A 17049-nucleotide genomic window follows, 5' to 3' on the forward strand; every position below is an offset into this window, starting at 1 on the left:
ACCTCCATCCTCTGTCCTCTCACACATCAGAGGATGTTTTCCCAGTTCCAGTTGCTGTCGAGACCGATGGCTCTGATTGGCTAGAAAACTGTGGGCTGCTGGATTTGCATTGATCCCAGTTCAACATGGTCACATTACATCCAAGTTTATTGATCAGATGATTTGTTCTTATCATAATTTGTAACATCTTTCCTTTTTTATAGTGAAATCATTGTTTTAGTCATAATGCATCTCAATGGTTGTGTATGTGTTTCTGTGTTAATGTGCATTCTGTCAAATGTTCTGTTTAATCTTGGCTGCTTTTGTGGCCTGTTTTATTAAAACGCAAAATTCTAATGAGACTTTTCATGCATTTTGTTCTTGTTTCTATAAATAACTAAAAGCAACAGGAAACACGTCATGTTTAAGGCTGCTCACTAACACGCATGCCGTTCGTTTGCTTTGATATGACAAATAGCATCATTTTCTAGTATGTGCATTGATGTCATGTTAACTGTGAATATTACAGTTTCAACACAATTATGCCTGCACTTTTTTTGAACATGAATTTGTACTGAAGGTTAATAATGGAGGATGAACAGTCACGGTGATAAAATATTTTTTAAATAACACGGTATTTAGCTCTTAAAGCGTGTAAGTGCAACTTTGGAGCAAAAACAACAAAATCCTGCGTGAATGAGAAATTCAATCTTAATACAGACCAGTTATATAGATTGACACACAGGTGGATGTTTGACGAACTTTATTACTGTTAATTATGGCCATTCTTCACTTAATGAAAACTAGAATTATAATGCTTTAGCAGACCAAAACTTTAACAGAAATGTGGGCTTAATGAAAAGAATGTTTAATACGTGCTTTAAGTTTATTTCCAAAAGGTACTTTTAATCAAACAAGACTCTTTAGAATGTATGTCCTAATTTATTGAACATACATTCCAAGTGTAATTGCACTTCTGAGAGTTATGTTTTCAAATGATATGCCAGCTGTAATGTGTAATACAGTTGTATACAGTTTATACATTGTAGCACAATGTATAAACTCTGCTGCAGTGTTTGGATGCAGATAAATAAGTGAAATGGGATCGACTGGTTTTCTAAATAGTTAGCCTGACTATTTAGCACTAGCGCTCCCAAATCCAATTGAATTGAAAGCTTGTGTTGTTATTGCACTCATATATATTCATATTTTATCACAAAGGATGGTTGTGACTCATACCCCAACAGTCCTTTGTGATGACTTGAACTGGCTTTTGAGTGGCTCATGTAACACGCTTAAGCTGGTAGCTGTTGATTTTACACCAAAGTTCTAATGTCCAACAGAACTGGAACACAACATAAAACAATATTTGGCCTAAAAGTGTCATTATTTTTGTTCAAACGAAGCCAGATGCAGGAGAGATCAGAATCGATTGTTTCTGCCCAAAAATCTAAAACTGATTTTAACTTGAGCTTTTTCCTCAAAAAATTGTGGAAGTGAAATAATTTAAAACTGCCATTCATGTGGTTGCACAACCCTGGTGTTGGCCTTTGAATTCCATTCACTTGTATCTGTATTATATTGCTACATCAATCAATGTATGTAGATCAAATTATAGCGACTGAAACTTGGTGGATTCTTCTTTGACTCATTTCTCTACTCTCCATTTTAACTTTGTGTTTTGGAAATAGAAACTTATAGCTGATATGTCACATTCTGTTATTTTCCTCAAGTTCATCTCAAACATATTAGTACACCTTGCAGATTTCTATTGCTTTTTTCAACTTAGAACTTTGTTCCAGATAGAAAAGAAAGCTGCAGTCATTCAAATGATGGTAGCATGATATCAAAACAGTATTGGTAAATAAAAAAAAAACACATTTACATTTTGTGTGTCAAAAATTGGCGGAATTCACTTTTCAATAATCTATGGAAGAAGCTTTCTTTGCATCCTTCAAGCTCTTATATTTGCTGATCAGTTTTTGCAGGTTTTCGCTGCTGTTTTAAGTTTCTCTGTAATAAACTCCAAGTCTCTGAGGTTAGAAGCTCTCCTTACATCACCCTAATCTTTAACTCACTCCACTCAGTGGGTGCAGCGTATGTTCAGTCTGGAAATAATGGTACTCTACCAGAGGTATGAAGGATTTTAGTTTGTAAATCTTCCCCTGCCAAACCCAATGTTGGAGATTATTCCACTACTTCCTCTCTGCAGTTGGCAGTTGAGGTCAGGGGTCAATGGTCAGGGCTCTGTGTGGAACATCCTCACTATTCTCAACTTTCTACATTGCTCACTGACTTGTGCTCATTGTTCTTCTTTAACTTTCCCATATTTCTCAATTTTTAACATGAAAATGAATGTAACTATTATGAAATACAAGGTTGATTAAATGAAAAAGGAACAACTTATATATTTAGGAATTACTCCTAGAAATGTCAGTCATTATGAAGGTGAATATATTTTTCTGTTGACTGTCTGTCCTCCATTGTAACTAAACACACAATCCACTGAGATGTAGGTATTTTAATGGAAACAACTCTTTTATTGAAGTGGGGTGATGGTATAGATTGTGTAACACTGAAAAGCCATTTGGATAAAATGTAAGTTGATTAAATTTGGTCTTTAAAGTTGTGAAATCAGAAGATCTTCTGAAGTGAACGGTACGGCATTACTCTGTCTATAATTACAACAGCTTGAAACTCATTTTCTTTCTTTCTGTCTCCTGTCTCCACCCCTCCATCATCCCCTCCGTCTAGCAGATGCGGCTCAGACCCCGGTGCTGACCACCCCCACCCCTCCCCCACCTCCGCCCCTGCCACCCGGCTCCACTGTGACCTCGACACCCGCCACCCCCACCACCCCAGCCGGCCACCCTCCTCCACCGCCGCCTCCTCCTCTCCCTCCCACCCTGACCCCAGGCGGGACACCACCTCCTCCACCAGGGGCTCCACCGCCGCCTCCGGCTCCGCCCCTTCCTGCGGGACTCTTCTCTCCCACGGAGGACCGCCCCCTTTCGGGCCTGGCCGCTGCCCTCGCTGGAGCCAAGCTGCGCAAAGTGCCAAGGGTGAGCAGCCGAGTAGAACCTCCCGATGTCACTAGCTGCATCTCCATTCATCATATAATGGCGCAAATTGAAATTCTAAATAAATTTGCTTAACAGAAACATTGCAGTTTTGCTAAAAAAAAAAAAAAAAAATCTAGTTTTTCAATAAGATTTTGCATTAGGATGAGGTGAGGGGGTTTTTCACAACAGTAATTTGCAAAACCGCAATGGAAACATTTTATTTTTGTGCCACACGAGTCATGTGATCAAGAGCCGGATGTTTTTACTAGTGGAAAAGACGACACAGACAACAGGAAGTGGGAGGAGGAGTCATGTTTTTTGATGACTTATCACGTGAGCAAACGTATTCTCGTGTGATTTTAATCAAATTTTATTTAATGGAAACTCCATTATTACAAAATAGTATTTTTATTTATTTATTTATTTATTTATTTTTACATTAGTTGAATATAGACAAGGTTTTGTGAATATTAGTAATTTGGAACCTAATGCTGAATCTCACCTGATCACTACCCATTTAAGTGTTCACACAGTGTTCATGCATGGTCTCTCTCTCTTACACACACACACACGCACACACACACACACACACACACACATGGCCACCATCTGTCCCAGCCCATCCTCATCTCAGGCTCAGAACATTGACAGCTCCTGCCAAACACTCCATGGCTGTTTATGTGCAACATGACAAAACACACAAATCAACCATAAATTTGACAAGACACATCTTGTCCTGAAATGTTAAATTACCAATAAGCTTTTTAAAATTATTATTATTTCTCCACCCCCATCCCACAGAGTGACGATGCAGGGGCGGCTCTGGCAGCTGCCCTGTCAGGAGCCGCAGGGGCCAAAACTGAGGCCAGAGGCAACGGGCCTCTGCCAGGAGGAGGAGGGCTTATGGAGGAGATGAGCGCCTTACTGGCCAGGAGGTAGATTGCTGAATTCAGTCTGCTTGAAGCTCCTACTTCCAATAACCCAATATAACTTAATATGGCAGCACTCTATAGAACATCAGGGCTGCACCATATTAGAAATCCTCACCAAGGTGGTAATTATGGTAAATGCTGTGATATTTGTCTGTTTTCTTCTTCCCTTTTTTCCTTCACTCTGATCATTATCATTTTGAATGTCTTTGTGCTGCCATGCTGCCATGAGACTCAGTATAACTGGCTACTTATGACATTAGTTTGCAAAATTCAAGTTTATAACACTTAGAATATTAGCCAACAGTTATTGTGATGGTGGTATATAGTACAGCCCCAACTTTGATGTATTTTTTATTACTATTATTGTACAACGCTGGTGGAGTCCTGGAGAGAGCGGCTGATTTAAACAGTTATCTCTGTTTTAACATTATTTATGACTAACGTCTCTGGGATTTATGTCCTGCAGGAGAAGAATTGCAGAGAAGGGCTCCTCACCTGAACCTGACCAGAGATCAGTAAGTTGGACGTAATAATTTTTTGACATGTTATCACAAATCAGATTTTTTTTTTCCCCACATCTGAGTTGCACAAAAGCTCCTCTGTGAGCCGTGGTTTCCTCAGCGAGGCCAAGCTCCACATTCTTTCCATTCTTGTCTGAAATTACCTCTCAGTCACACAGTGCTTCGTCTTTTTGATGAAGCCAAGAATGTGAACAGCAGACTGATGTCCGAAACCTGCCCAAAGATTGAAGATTCAACGATGACTGTAAAACTTTATTAAAGTTTCCTTTTCCCTCGTAGAGCAGACTACCTGCAGCATCTTTCACAGATTTTGAAAACATGGATGCGTGCCTTAGCTATAGATAATCACAAACCATGCTGTAGGTGAAATATTTACAACTCAAAAGGTATTCTAAAAACAATGTTTCCTTTATTATTTAAACTGCTTTATTATTCCTATGGACATTCAATTTCCCAAATATATTTGAAATTCCTGTATTTCTTTTAGAGAAGATTTTGAACTTCATGAGGTTCTTAATAAAACATCAAATGACAAATCTTGTTTAAATATGAAATTTCTTGGATTTTTTTTTCTGCCCATCAGGAGGAGGGTGAGATCAACACAACCCCCAAAATGTCTGCCTGTAGCACACCAGGTAAGAGTCAGAGGAGGGCTGGTCACTCAGGGCCTCAGCTCTGCTGCAGGTCCAGACAATCAAAGTTAGAACTGACCTTAGTACTCTCTTCTGAGGGATTTCCTCTGATCAGTCTTGTTATTTCAGTTGTTTGTCAAGCTTTGAGTTTTTCATATGTACATATTTGCATATTTTTCTGCTGATAGCAATCATTAGTTATTCATATTAGGAGCAGATTGTGCTCCAATGCTAAATAATAGTCGCAGACTTTTAGAGCCACCATCTGATTTTTCAGTCTGTCTCCAGCATCCTCCTTATATAATGGGTTGGCATATTTTAATGACAGTAAGCTGAAAATCAGTAAGAGAAGCTTGGTTTCTATTATTTTGTGTGTTTTTCTTGTTGTCCAGACATGCCCAGGAAGCCATGGGAGCGAACAAACACCATGAATGGTAGCAAATCTCCAGTGATTGGAAGGTACAGTCACAGCCCTCTCCTCAGTAGAGCCTCTGATCATCACACTACATCTTCTTTTATACACGATTCAGTTTAAAATGCCTTTTATTTCACTACCTGACTCAGACACTTTGAAATCCTTAGCAAAAATGTAGAAAGTTTTTAATCACTTGAACTTAAGAAAGCTATTAGCATCAGCTAGCTTTAGCATGATGCACTTCCTGGGCCGTTCCGTGCTGCCTAACATCACTAAAGCTTGTGTTGCCTCTTTGTCCACAGTAGGGGTTCAACACACACTGTTATGTTGTGACAACCTCAGAAGTGTGTGAGTGAGAATGAAAAGAACGTTTCTCTGCCGACAACATTGTTCCTTCATCTAGCCTGGGAATTCAGGACAAAAATCTTAACATTGGCTCATAGACATTACTATAGTTGACAAAGAATATTTTCAAAGAAAAAAATAATAATTTTCATTGTGACGCTCTGTTATCATGTACTAGACAATAGCCATCACAAAGAAAACTAAAGCAAAGAGACAAGACGGGTCATAATAAAACTGGCAGATTAGGATACCAAAAAAGTAGACTGGTGTTGTAAAAAAGAACTTGGTGACTTGGTGACACATGGTGACAGTTTTAACCAATATGTGAAAAAATATGAAAAAATGTTTGATAGACATTCCATACTGCAGCTTTAAGGGTTGTTTGATCAGAACTTAGAACTGAAGCATCAACAGAACAATGATTCCAAATATAGCAACAGATCTACACCAAGACAAGATGATAATCAATGTATTATAAAACTAAAAAGTCCAAAATTCTGTCATGTTACCCAAACAAAAGTAACTAAAGGCTGTGTGACAATATTCCCCAAACAATGTGAAAAAAAAGGTCATAAAGTGGATGTCTTTCAAATAATCTTTTAGAAGATGGTTGTAAAAGTTTTTGTTAAACTGTGATTAAGGTGAGATTGCTGCTTATCCAAGTTTATATTTGACTGATTTCGTGTCTTAATGAGATCCAGGTCTTTGTTCAGCTCAAAACTAAATAAAAAAATGCTGCCTTATCATATAGTTAGTGTAAAGCAGCCTAACAGGAGTTTGGAGGTGTAACAAACCTAAGCTCTAGTGGATCTAGTGAAGAAGCCTCATCAGGCTGGGATCCTGAGCTATAAGAAGTAAAGTGTGTGTCTCTGCTGCTCACACAGACGAGAGTCTTCGTGGAGAAATCCCATGGCAGCAGATTCCTCCTACAGGTAGAGAGACGACTCACGCCTCTGAGGAGTTTTACCAAATCTTTCCTTCCAGTCAAACTCTTTCTTTTAATCCAAGTTTGCTGTGATGGACGTGAAGAGCAGCTTGATGCCTGGGAGAATGTCTGGGAAGAACTGTGTCTATGTCTGTCTTCTTTTTTCTTAAATCTACCAGCCTGCATGGGTCAGGGGGGTCAGCTTTGTGTGGCTTTTCCTAATGATGTGATTCAAACATCATCTGGACATTGTGTTTACATGCTGTTGAGCCTGTTTCCATCCAAACTTCTTTTTAGTTCCAAGACAGGGAACTCTATATGTGTGCGTCACACACTGTGCTCCCTCCCTGTCATTAAAGCGTGTCCGCCCAGTGCAGCGTAGACTTGGCCTACTATTATCTTTGTAGAGCCAGAGCAAATACTGCCGGCGTTCACAGATAAGGCTGAGTGTGTGAGGGTACGCACGAGAGGGAACACCAGATGGGTGGTCTGGATTCCTCCTTGACTTCTTTAAAATGAAACTATTAAGAGCAGAATGCTAAAAAAAAAAAAATGTGCAGCCAATTTCTTTTTATAAAATGACTGGAAGTATGCAAACTTTCTCACATACTAACAGTATTTCCTCTTAGTGTTGAAGTTGTAAGTTATGGAGTGTGTTTGGCTCTCACCTTCACCCATGAGGACAAACATTGTTTCTGTGTTTCCAGGTTCTTAATGAGCTGCCGCTCAGCTCATTTCCTTTTCTTTCACGTCTCCCTCCTGCCACACTTCCTCTCTTGGAGCTGATTGGCTGTTCTCTCAGAGCGCAGAGAGCCGGCACAGGATCGGCTTAATTACCGGCATCCTCTTTGCTTTTTCTGTGCTCAACTGAACAAATTTAATCTTTATCCAGTCATTTGTGAGGGGGGAAAAACATATTTTATTCAGTAAGTGTTCTGGTTGCTAAGGTACTGACTGATCCCATATAGACCAATTGAAACACAGATACAACATTTGACCTTTTTCATCTATTAAAACACTTTTTTCACATCCTGAAAACACAAAGTAGTACAAAGTTAAAGTTAAAAAAAAAGACCAATCAGATGTAAAGTAGCCAATTACACCTTTATGGACAGTTTTAACAGATTACACACTGATAAAGATATTTGCAGGTCATTTAAGGAAAAGACCTTTTCGATAACTTTAGAAAAGTTGAATCCGATTTAGTACCAGATACGGAAGTGACATAAATCAGACTTTTTTTAAAGGTGAAAAGGTCAGAATTGAGCCATTCAGACTGCCAAGCAAATGCGGTATGTGGGTGGATGCTGTGGGTTAGCACTACCCACATATGGAGGGCCATATTACTCTCATTACCCACTTTTCTGTCAATTCACCATGAAATAAAGGCCACTAGAGCCAATAAAACCTTTAAAAAAGAAAGAAAATGCAGGATTTGGGTTGCAGATGGGCAAAAAAAAGTCTGATTTGGGTCACATTTACCTGCTGTGTGAACTGAGGTCTAATTAGCAGAATCCATCTGGGTTTCATTCATTGTCTGTATAAATGCAGCTGCTCTGTGAAAGCCTCGCAGGGTTGCCAGAAAACAAAACATGAAGACCAAGGAACACAACAGACAGGTCAGGGAGAACGCTCTGGAGAGGTTTAAGCAGAATTAGCTGATAAAACATCCCAGTCATCTAATTGATCACTGTTCACTCAAGAAGTATGGCTCAACTCTAAACCACCTAAGATTTCACCATCCACATAATCCATCCATGGAAAAACTTGTAGATTTGAAGCTGCAACATGAAGCATGTTGAAGGTATTCTGGTTGAATGAGATTAAACTAGATTTCCTGATCCACATGCTTTCAGGAAGCGTCGCATTTAAACAACACATGGGCATTATGAGGAGAAAATTACAGATCACTGACATAAAATGTCATTTAAAGTTGCTAAAATAGCTTTGAAGGTCTAAGTTTATGACAGACTGATGGCGTCTAGGTTTAAATTCAGTGTGTGCTTCCATGCATGTCTACCCTGTCCGTGTGTGCGTGTGTGTGTGTGCGTGCTTCAAGCAGGCTTTCTCTGGTAATTCCATTTCAATAATTGGGTGAATTCTTCAGCATCTTTCCTTGTTTAAATTATAAATGGTTGTGTTTCCATATGCTGAAACCCAACTGTTGGTTTTGATGCTTCTCTCATGGTTGCAAGTTTTTCCCAATACACGGATTATCTACTCAGTCACTTCAAAGGAAACATTCCTGTTTTTAAAGCTACAAGTTTATTTTGTATATACACATTGAGACTCCGTTTAGATGTAGTTTGCCATCTGTAGAAGATGTTAGTTTTTCTGTTTTACTGTGGGTTTTTAAAAACCACTATTGTTAGCATGTTTCTGGTGACATCACATAAAACCATAAGGTCACTAGTCTGTGGACATTCTTTGGTATCCACCTGTTTTTAATCAAATTCCTACTTCAGAGGTGTTTACTTGTATTTGGTATGGCTGCAGCAAAACGTTTGAGCCTTAAATGAGAACATTCCAGGGATTCCAGGACCAGCTGGCTGGTCTATGAAGAGGGACAGGGCAGGTTTTAAGCAATCACAAGTCGCTTTTCAACCATGAGTTCATGATAATGCCAGCTGAACGGCTCCAATCTTGTGATGTCATCAACAATAACAGGCCACACCCATAGCAGGATTGGCTTTTTTTTTGTTTTTTTTATGCTGTTCACTTGTCAAAAACATAGTAGATTGTGAAACCCTCATTCATTACACAGACATGTTTTCAGTACATGAAAAGCATCGGCACAGAGGTCGTGTTGTCTTTCTGTTGGTCCTACATTGATCTTTACTCTAAGCTTTGTGGGCTTTTTGTTGTTTCACAGACCCAAATCCACCCCGACACCTACTGCATCCTTAAGTGCCAATGGTGTGCCAACAGAATCTGTTGATTATGACAGGTTGAAACAGGTAAGAAACCATTTTAAAAAGCCTTCAAATGTTTAGAAGGCTTGACCAAATCAGAGTTGTTTTGTCTGACGCAAATATCTTGACTATTCTTAAAGGGAACATTTTGATTTTTTTAAAGTGAAGTTGTGTGAATGCATTAGCATCAGTTTCTAACTTCAGTCAAACGTTCAAATGAATTTTTATGTCTTAATTATTGTAATTGTTGTGGATTTCTTTTAATGTTTTACTTGGATTTCAGTTGAACTCATGTTGGTGCTTTCAGATCTGATTAGCAGATCATTTTACCGGTGATCATATCTATCACTGTCTGACTTCTGGAGCTGTGTTTTTACCATATATCTTTACTTATACTTTTACTACAAATCTAAATGTATTCTTCTCAAGTATAGGTTACTCTCTAAATTCATTAATGCAGCTTTGTAAGCCACAGACACAAACATTTTCAGTTTTGGTAGGTTTAATTAGCTATCATCTGATTAAGCAGGGGATCACTGTGACTAGCTTCTTCAAAGTCTTCACTACAAACTCCCCGTGATGTCAGAGAACCTCACTTAAAAACATGCAGACTCTCCCTTTAAAGGGTAAAATTATGGTAAAATTGACTTTTTTGAGCTTTGCATCATTTTATGTTGTTTTCTCATTAAAAACATGCTTGAAATGTTGCTTTGTTTGTTTGAGAAACCATGGCAACCATTCAGCTGTGCAAAACATCTGGTTGGACATAGCCCCGCTCCTCCTCAGAGCTTCAGTTTCCACTTGGCTCCATCAGACTAGCCAGTAGCAATTAGAAAACACCTGGTGGAACTGAACTCATTATAGGAGCTAGTTCTCAGTGCGTTGCTAGTAAAACTGTTGTTAAAGGGTTAACAGAGGAGCCATGTTGTGATGATTTCCTGAAGGCGGAGTTTCAGAAAGAGCAAGTTAAATTGCAAAGTAAAAATTTTTTTTAATATTTGACATCTATAGCATATTTATAACAACTGGAATTATTGATTGTGCTTTATCATGGCACTATGTAGCTGCTATAATACTGCTCCTTTTAAACTATCCATCACAAACGTTTTTACTCTCCTTGGTTTGGTTTGCATTTTGTAATTACTAATGAGGCAGTTCCAGGAAGTTGGACTTGTTGTCATGGAGTTGGTGGTGGGAGGGAGGGACAGCTTCTCCCTCTCTGAAGGAGTTGGTTAGATAAGAGTCCTGCCTGTCTGTCACCAGAGTCAGCCTGGCAGAGTGACACTCAGCTCAGTCCCCGGCAACACTCGTTGCTATGGTCAGTTTGTCATTCAGTGAGCTGCTGAGTCGCCCCATACGATCTCTAACACCTGCTTATGTCTTGGTGCAGGAATTAGTTTAGCAGGACCTAACTGTAACCTCTGACCTCTAGCACCATGTGACTGGAAACAGGAGCTGCTCAATACATTTGAACTGCTTTGTAAAATCCGAACTCTGCAAACATTTCAGTATTTTAAGAAAATTTGACTTTTTGTATGTCTTCTTTTTTTGTAGGACATTCTCGATGAGATGAGAAAGGAGCTGTCAAAACTAAAAGAAGAGCTTATTGATGGTAACTATCCCCAGAATCTGGTAGCAGGTTTTCAGATTGTCACTTTCCTCTGTTCTTCCTGCCTCATACGTTCATAAGTATTCTTTTTTCTAAACACCTGTTGAAGACAGGAAGTGAAATAACGTAAGTGCCCTCATTTCAGAAACAGTCATATGTTGACATCAGTGTTGATGCACTATGTTCAATATCAATATTTGGTGGAAGAACCAGGAGGTTTTCAGTGGGGCTCAGTGCAGTGGGCTCTTCATATTTTTCAGACTGTATATTTTTATATTTTAAAAAATAAATAAAGGTTAAAATAAAAAATAGTAGTAATTTTTTTAAATAAAAAATGCTCTCATTCAGATTTTTTTTTTTTTTTTTACCATAATAGTTTTTCTAAGTTGGGTAAGAACAGGTAATTACTGATGCAGAGTACTAATTTTATATGATTTGATGAATTTCTTCTGACAGATAACTTGTTAAAAATGCATATATTTACTCATTATCACTCTCCTTCCTGTTTCTTCAAGTCAACATCTAAAAATCCCAAGTGGTTTTGCTGTTTTACGGTTGTGACCGTTCTCATTTTAAAGAAGACATATTTTGGTTTTATTGAGATATAAATATCTTTATAAGGAATTTATTAAAATCTCATTAAATTGTGTCAGTTTTCTTGTTTTAACCGGTTTTGCATCACATTGTAATAAGCAATGAGATGCAATGAGATTATATCTGAGCTCTGGCAGTTCAACACTTCCATCCTGCACACATACAACTTCAGTCTTTAAGGAACCTATTACTTTGCTGAAATGATGAGCAATAAATCCGGAATGTTTGCTCTCTATTTTTGAGTAAATGAAACAATTACTTGGCCTGTAAACACATCTTAGTCCAGTTTTTAATTGTTAACTTTGTGGTTTACTTTGAACTTAATCAAATTTAATCGCTAATCTTTCTTCATGTTCTCCATCCAGCTGAGGAACATAAGCACATACGCATCAGTAGTGCCTCTTTCACTTTACCCTCATTATAAAGGATGAAAAACCCTTTGATTGTTTGGTAGAAACTACTGATTTTTGGAATCTAAAAATACTATGGAGTTCCTCAAATGCTTTGCAAGTCATTCACCTAATTTACCCAGAAATGTTCAGTTTGAACCTAAAATAATCCCATTAAAATCTGACATCCATGAGTCTATTTTCTCTTTTTTTGTGTGTGTTTTTCTGCAGCAATCAGGGAGGAGCTGGGCAAATCCAGCACTGCGTAGAGGATCCACGCTCCCTTTCACTCAACATCCACACCCATGTGACCAGAAAGCCAACCACAGTCCAATTCAGATGAGACAATTTAACAGCAGAGCAAAGAAAGAAAGAAGTAGTAGTAATGGAGACGGTGACTATGACAACAATCGTATAATCCCACAGAACGGACAGAATTTGGTGCGGAGTGGTGTCAGAAGTGGGAAGAATCCACTCAGTGAACCTCCTGTTTCTGCTGCCCCTTCTGACCCCCATCCTCCCCCACATCGCCTCCTGGAGGACAGGGCACAGTCTGCCAGAGAAGTGACTTGTCTTTATGCAAACACGCTTTCTCTTTTTTATTTTAATTTTTTCGCCCCACAGTAACAACGGTACCTAAACACAACACTGAACTCCTCACAGATGCTGTAGTACCCGCTGATGCTCAGAGTCTGAACTCCTGGAATTTCCTATCTGATGTTTTCCTGAGAGAGAGCTCAGAGACAGGAAGAAGTCTGGAACTAGAACTCTAAAACCTTTTCCCATAATGCCATTGCGGTAGCGCGCGCGCGTGTGTGTGTGTGTGTGGATGTGTGTGAGCGTGTATGAGGGACTGCCAATCTCTTCTGTAGTCCACCTCTGCAGGACACTGTAAAGCTCGTCTTCCTTCAAATGCTATTTTAACCTGAATATGTATAAAACAAAGAGAGAGATATTTAGAGAGAAAGTATCTTATCAAGCGCGTCAGTTTTGTTTAGATCAACAGTACGGCCATATTTAGTAGCTCAATAATCCAGTCTTTTAATGGGACGCACTCATGTCTGTCTGTCAGTGAACTCCTAACCTGATTTGTTGTATTCTGTCTCCAGTTTTCCGCTCATTTATTTCTCTGTAACATTCAGCGACGGATGGATGAGATGGTAGGCGGCGCCCCCCGTTGTAGCTCTGCTCCAGGATTTATCGGGTTCATGCTGTCACCCTTCTCTCCGTTCGTCATACTTGGGTGCTCTGTTGGTGTTGGAAGCATGTAGGGTTTTTTTTTCTCGTTCTATTTTTGTTTGACACTATACAATGAGGATCACAAGTCTGCCACGAAACTGCATTAACTGTCTCAAGTTTTCTTACAAGCAATAAGTGTAGCATTAGTTCCAAGGCCCACGCTCACCATCCCAACGCCGCCGCGGGTTTGAAGCATCCGTCGTGGAAAACTCAGCAGCACTGTAAAACAGACTTCTGGAATTGCTTTTGGTGTATTTTTCTACCAAATCCAAGAAAATCTTTAGCCGCTCCGCCGCCCCCAACCCCCACATCAATAGCATAACACTTTAAAGACGTTCTCCAGAGGGTGAGCATGCAAGGACACAATGTGCCATTTTGTTTCTCTTATTTCCTGCCTTTATTTTTCTGCTGCTGTTAAAATCATCCAATGAGACCTGCATTTCCTATTCCTTTATCCTCAACACCTTTTTTCACGCACCCTTCGGTTCCGTACAGCACCGTTTGTTTTGTTAAACGCTCAAAGTACAATCAACTTGAGAGGGACGTCTTACAAGCTTAGAGGCTGGTGTCCAAACGTTGAAGCTGTAGATTACAGATTATGGAGATTACAGGCCAGACAAACCATTTAAAGTCCAAGTTACTGCTCAGTATTCCCGTGTTGTGTGAATGAGATCCTAAAGAGGGAGAGTTTCACCAGTGCAGTGGAACCAGAGGACTGCCATGCAGCCACTCACAGCTGCTTCTCTAGGGAAATATTTTTACCCCATCATAATGATACCTGAATTGAAATAGTGTTTTTTCTGTGAAAGACTACACACCAAAGAGCAAAGGAATCTAATCAATCTCAAAGAGACTGGGAACTATAGTTAAATATCTCTATAAAAATGCACACTGGGGTCTTAAGAGCTGCAAATGAAGTCATAAACCTTTACAATTTGGATTATATGAGGAAATAAAACAGCTGTCAGTGTGCAGTGAGCAGGCACCATAAGGCAGGATTTAACTGCCATTGTGAAAAACAAAACGAGTACACAGTTTAAACTTTGAACTACAGTGTCTTTATAATGTGAAATAAAAATAATTCTCCATGTGAATATTTTAGATCTTTAGCTTGAGGATTGTAAAAGCTGCCAACATCTCCAAATGCAGTGTGTTTTATGAAACTTAAAATGATAGAGCAGAGCACTTTTTCTGCTCACAGCCTTCCTGTTATCTAGTGAAAGTCTTGGACAGACACATTGAAATAGTTTTTTACATCTCTTACTTTATATAAAATACCTCGCTGATACTGAAGCGAGTTAGCTTTTATCCCTGCAAAGAGTTCTTTTACCAAAACTAGAGAGTGGTTAGGTATGCTGCATTCACTGACTAGAAAAATATTGGATTTCTGATTTTTCTATTGATTGGTCGCTGATCTGGGCTCATCGAGCTGACAATCGACCTAGTTGGGTCACCAGCTGATTTTTGGATCATCTGTAGTTGTAAGAGTTCAGCTAGCTTTGTACACTACCCATGCTCGGCTTCTTATGCTTATGCACAAATTATTTGTCGATGAGTGTGTCCCTGTAGCTGTGGAAACCCTTGCTGGATCTCATTTGACACAACTATGATAAAGGGCTTTGATGTCATAGCTTTGCTACACTAGTAGACATCACACTCAGTCATCTCTCTCATCAAAACAAGAAAGGTTCTGGTGTCACTTTGCTTGGACAGACGCCATCTTTTAATTTAACTGTATATATTTTTTTCTAGTAGGCATGCTCTGGCTCTATATGTTAATAATCCAAACTCATCTTCACATCCATCTTTTTCTGATTAACGCAGCCGGCCTTCAGGCCTCCTGAGCTGCACGTTTACTCAAAAATGATTGCACTTTATGACAGAACTGGCAAAGCAATCCTTCATCCCCAGAAAGTAGTCATTTAGGGCCTCTGCTGCCAGTGGCATGGCTCTCTCACCAAAGGATTTAAGCCAGTAGCCTCCTGCTGAACATCATCACTCCCAACAAAAGTCGCCTTTCTTATTTTTGTATCATTCTGTCTAGAGACCTAAAAGCAAAAGGTGTTTTGGGTGTCCGGTGAAATGCTTTGATGGGGGGTAGAATCTCTTTGTAAAGCGATGTGGTTTGTGCCTTGTTCCGAAGTTGCATTTAATATGTCAAAGATTTAATAGTAATAATATGTAGAGGCTGTCGTAGTCTTTTTCATTTATCTTTATGGTCTGACTCATTTAAAGGGAGCGCTCAGTCGGCTTTGGTACCGTTTCCCACCAATGAAACATCTTTGCACCAGGATTATTTTAACCCGAATATGATCTATTTAAACACTTGTTAAATGTTTCTCTTACAGCTCAGAAGTACAATCAAACGATAACATGAGACCAGTAAGAGTTAAGAACGAACTTCAGTCTGATGTAATTTCTTATATTAACCTAAATTTCTGTTTGGAAGTGCAGATGGATAGGCGTCTCGAAATGTCAAAGACTGTTTTTTGGTTCAGCATCATTGCTTTTTTTGAACCAAACTCCAGAAAAGTAAAGATGCGACACGACCCTGATTGCAGATAGTTGGATTCTTTTCTCATCTGCATTGTACCATACTGTTACTCGTGTTAATCAGTCTTTTCTTACTTGCTAACATGCTGTTTTGTTTGAGCAAATAAAATAAAAGTTGCAATAAAAGATAAAGAATGGTTTGTTAATTTGGGTGAGAATGAAAAATTGATACTTTTTTTCCAGGGGAAAGTTTTGGATGGTAGATTTAAAAAAAAAAAAAAAAGTCTAAACATTTTTCCTCCAAGGTGAGCCAGACAGTCTGTGGGGACGTGATACTGATCTGTAGCCTTCACCATCTTGTAAATGTCACAATGTCTTCTTTCTGTAAACCACCCCAAGGTGGTCATTATGTTTAGTTTTTACATACGCTTCCACATTTCCTTTTAGCACCCTATTAGCCCAAATAATTCCATTTGAGACTCCTGTTTTCAAAGATTATTCCAGACGTTTCTCTCTCTTCCTTGCCATAAATCTGGTAAAATTACAATACAGAACATCCCTTTGCAGCGCAGGTTGCTGCATGCAACATCTAAAATAGATGTTTCTCATGAATGATGGTAGAAATCCCAGCAGGAGTGGTGAAGTTGAGATGTATATGACAAAATATTCTGATACTACTACATTTACATGTTAGAACTGTACATGTGTGGCTTTTTCTTTTGTAATTTGGTTGAACATGAAATATATTTTTACTTTATGTCAATCTCTTATTGACTTTAACTGCTGTAGTCAGTTGACTAGTTTGTTCTTTTCCAGAGCTAGAACACTCCTGTTGTTATTTATCCTGTGAGTTTTCCTTCCCACATCTATCGCTCCGCCTCAGACTCACTCTGAGAGAAGGGCTGACTGATTCAAATTGGGGTGTGGTGATGCAGATGCCTCATTTGAGTCTTTAGCACCTGGACTGTCATTATGAACAAAGTGAACTGCTGCTTGGTGAGA

General features: G+C 39.1%; 1 protein-coding gene across 7 annotated transcripts in view; it reads left to right on the plus strand.

Annotated features, from left to right (window-relative positions):
- The window catches only part of enah (ENAH actin regulator), a 119951-nt gene extending 103707 nt beyond the window's left edge, over positions 1–16244 (plus strand). For 5 of the 7 annotated variants that reach the window (XM_044105617.1, XM_044105621.1, XM_044105616.1 and 2 more), the window contains 8 exons: positions 2737–3041; positions 3843–3976; positions 4440–4488; positions 5078–5129; positions 5519–5585; positions 9684–9768; positions 11278–11335; positions 12547–16244. In XM_044105617.1, coding sequence (XP_043961552.1) covers positions 2737–3041; positions 3843–3976; positions 4440–4488; positions 5078–5129; positions 5519–5585; positions 9684–9768; positions 11278–11335; positions 12547–12584 — 788 coding nt within the window. In that variant the 3' untranslated portion in view covers positions 12585–16244. Of the gene's footprint in view, positions 1–2733; positions 3042–3842; positions 3977–4439; positions 4489–5077; positions 5130–5518; positions 5586–9683; positions 9769–11277; positions 11336–12546 lie in introns of all 7 variants that reach the window. The other 2 variants (XM_044105620.1, XM_044105618.1) reach the window with 1 other exon arrangement.
- The last annotated feature ends 805 nt before the right edge of the window (positions 16245–17049 follow it).

The sequence above is a fragment of the Gambusia affinis genome, linkage group LG22, assembly GCF_019740435.1.
Source record: "Gambusia affinis linkage group LG22, SWU_Gaff_1.0, whole genome shotgun sequence".
Lineage (NCBI taxonomy): Eukaryota > Metazoa > Chordata > Actinopteri > Cyprinodontiformes > Poeciliidae > Gambusia > Gambusia affinis.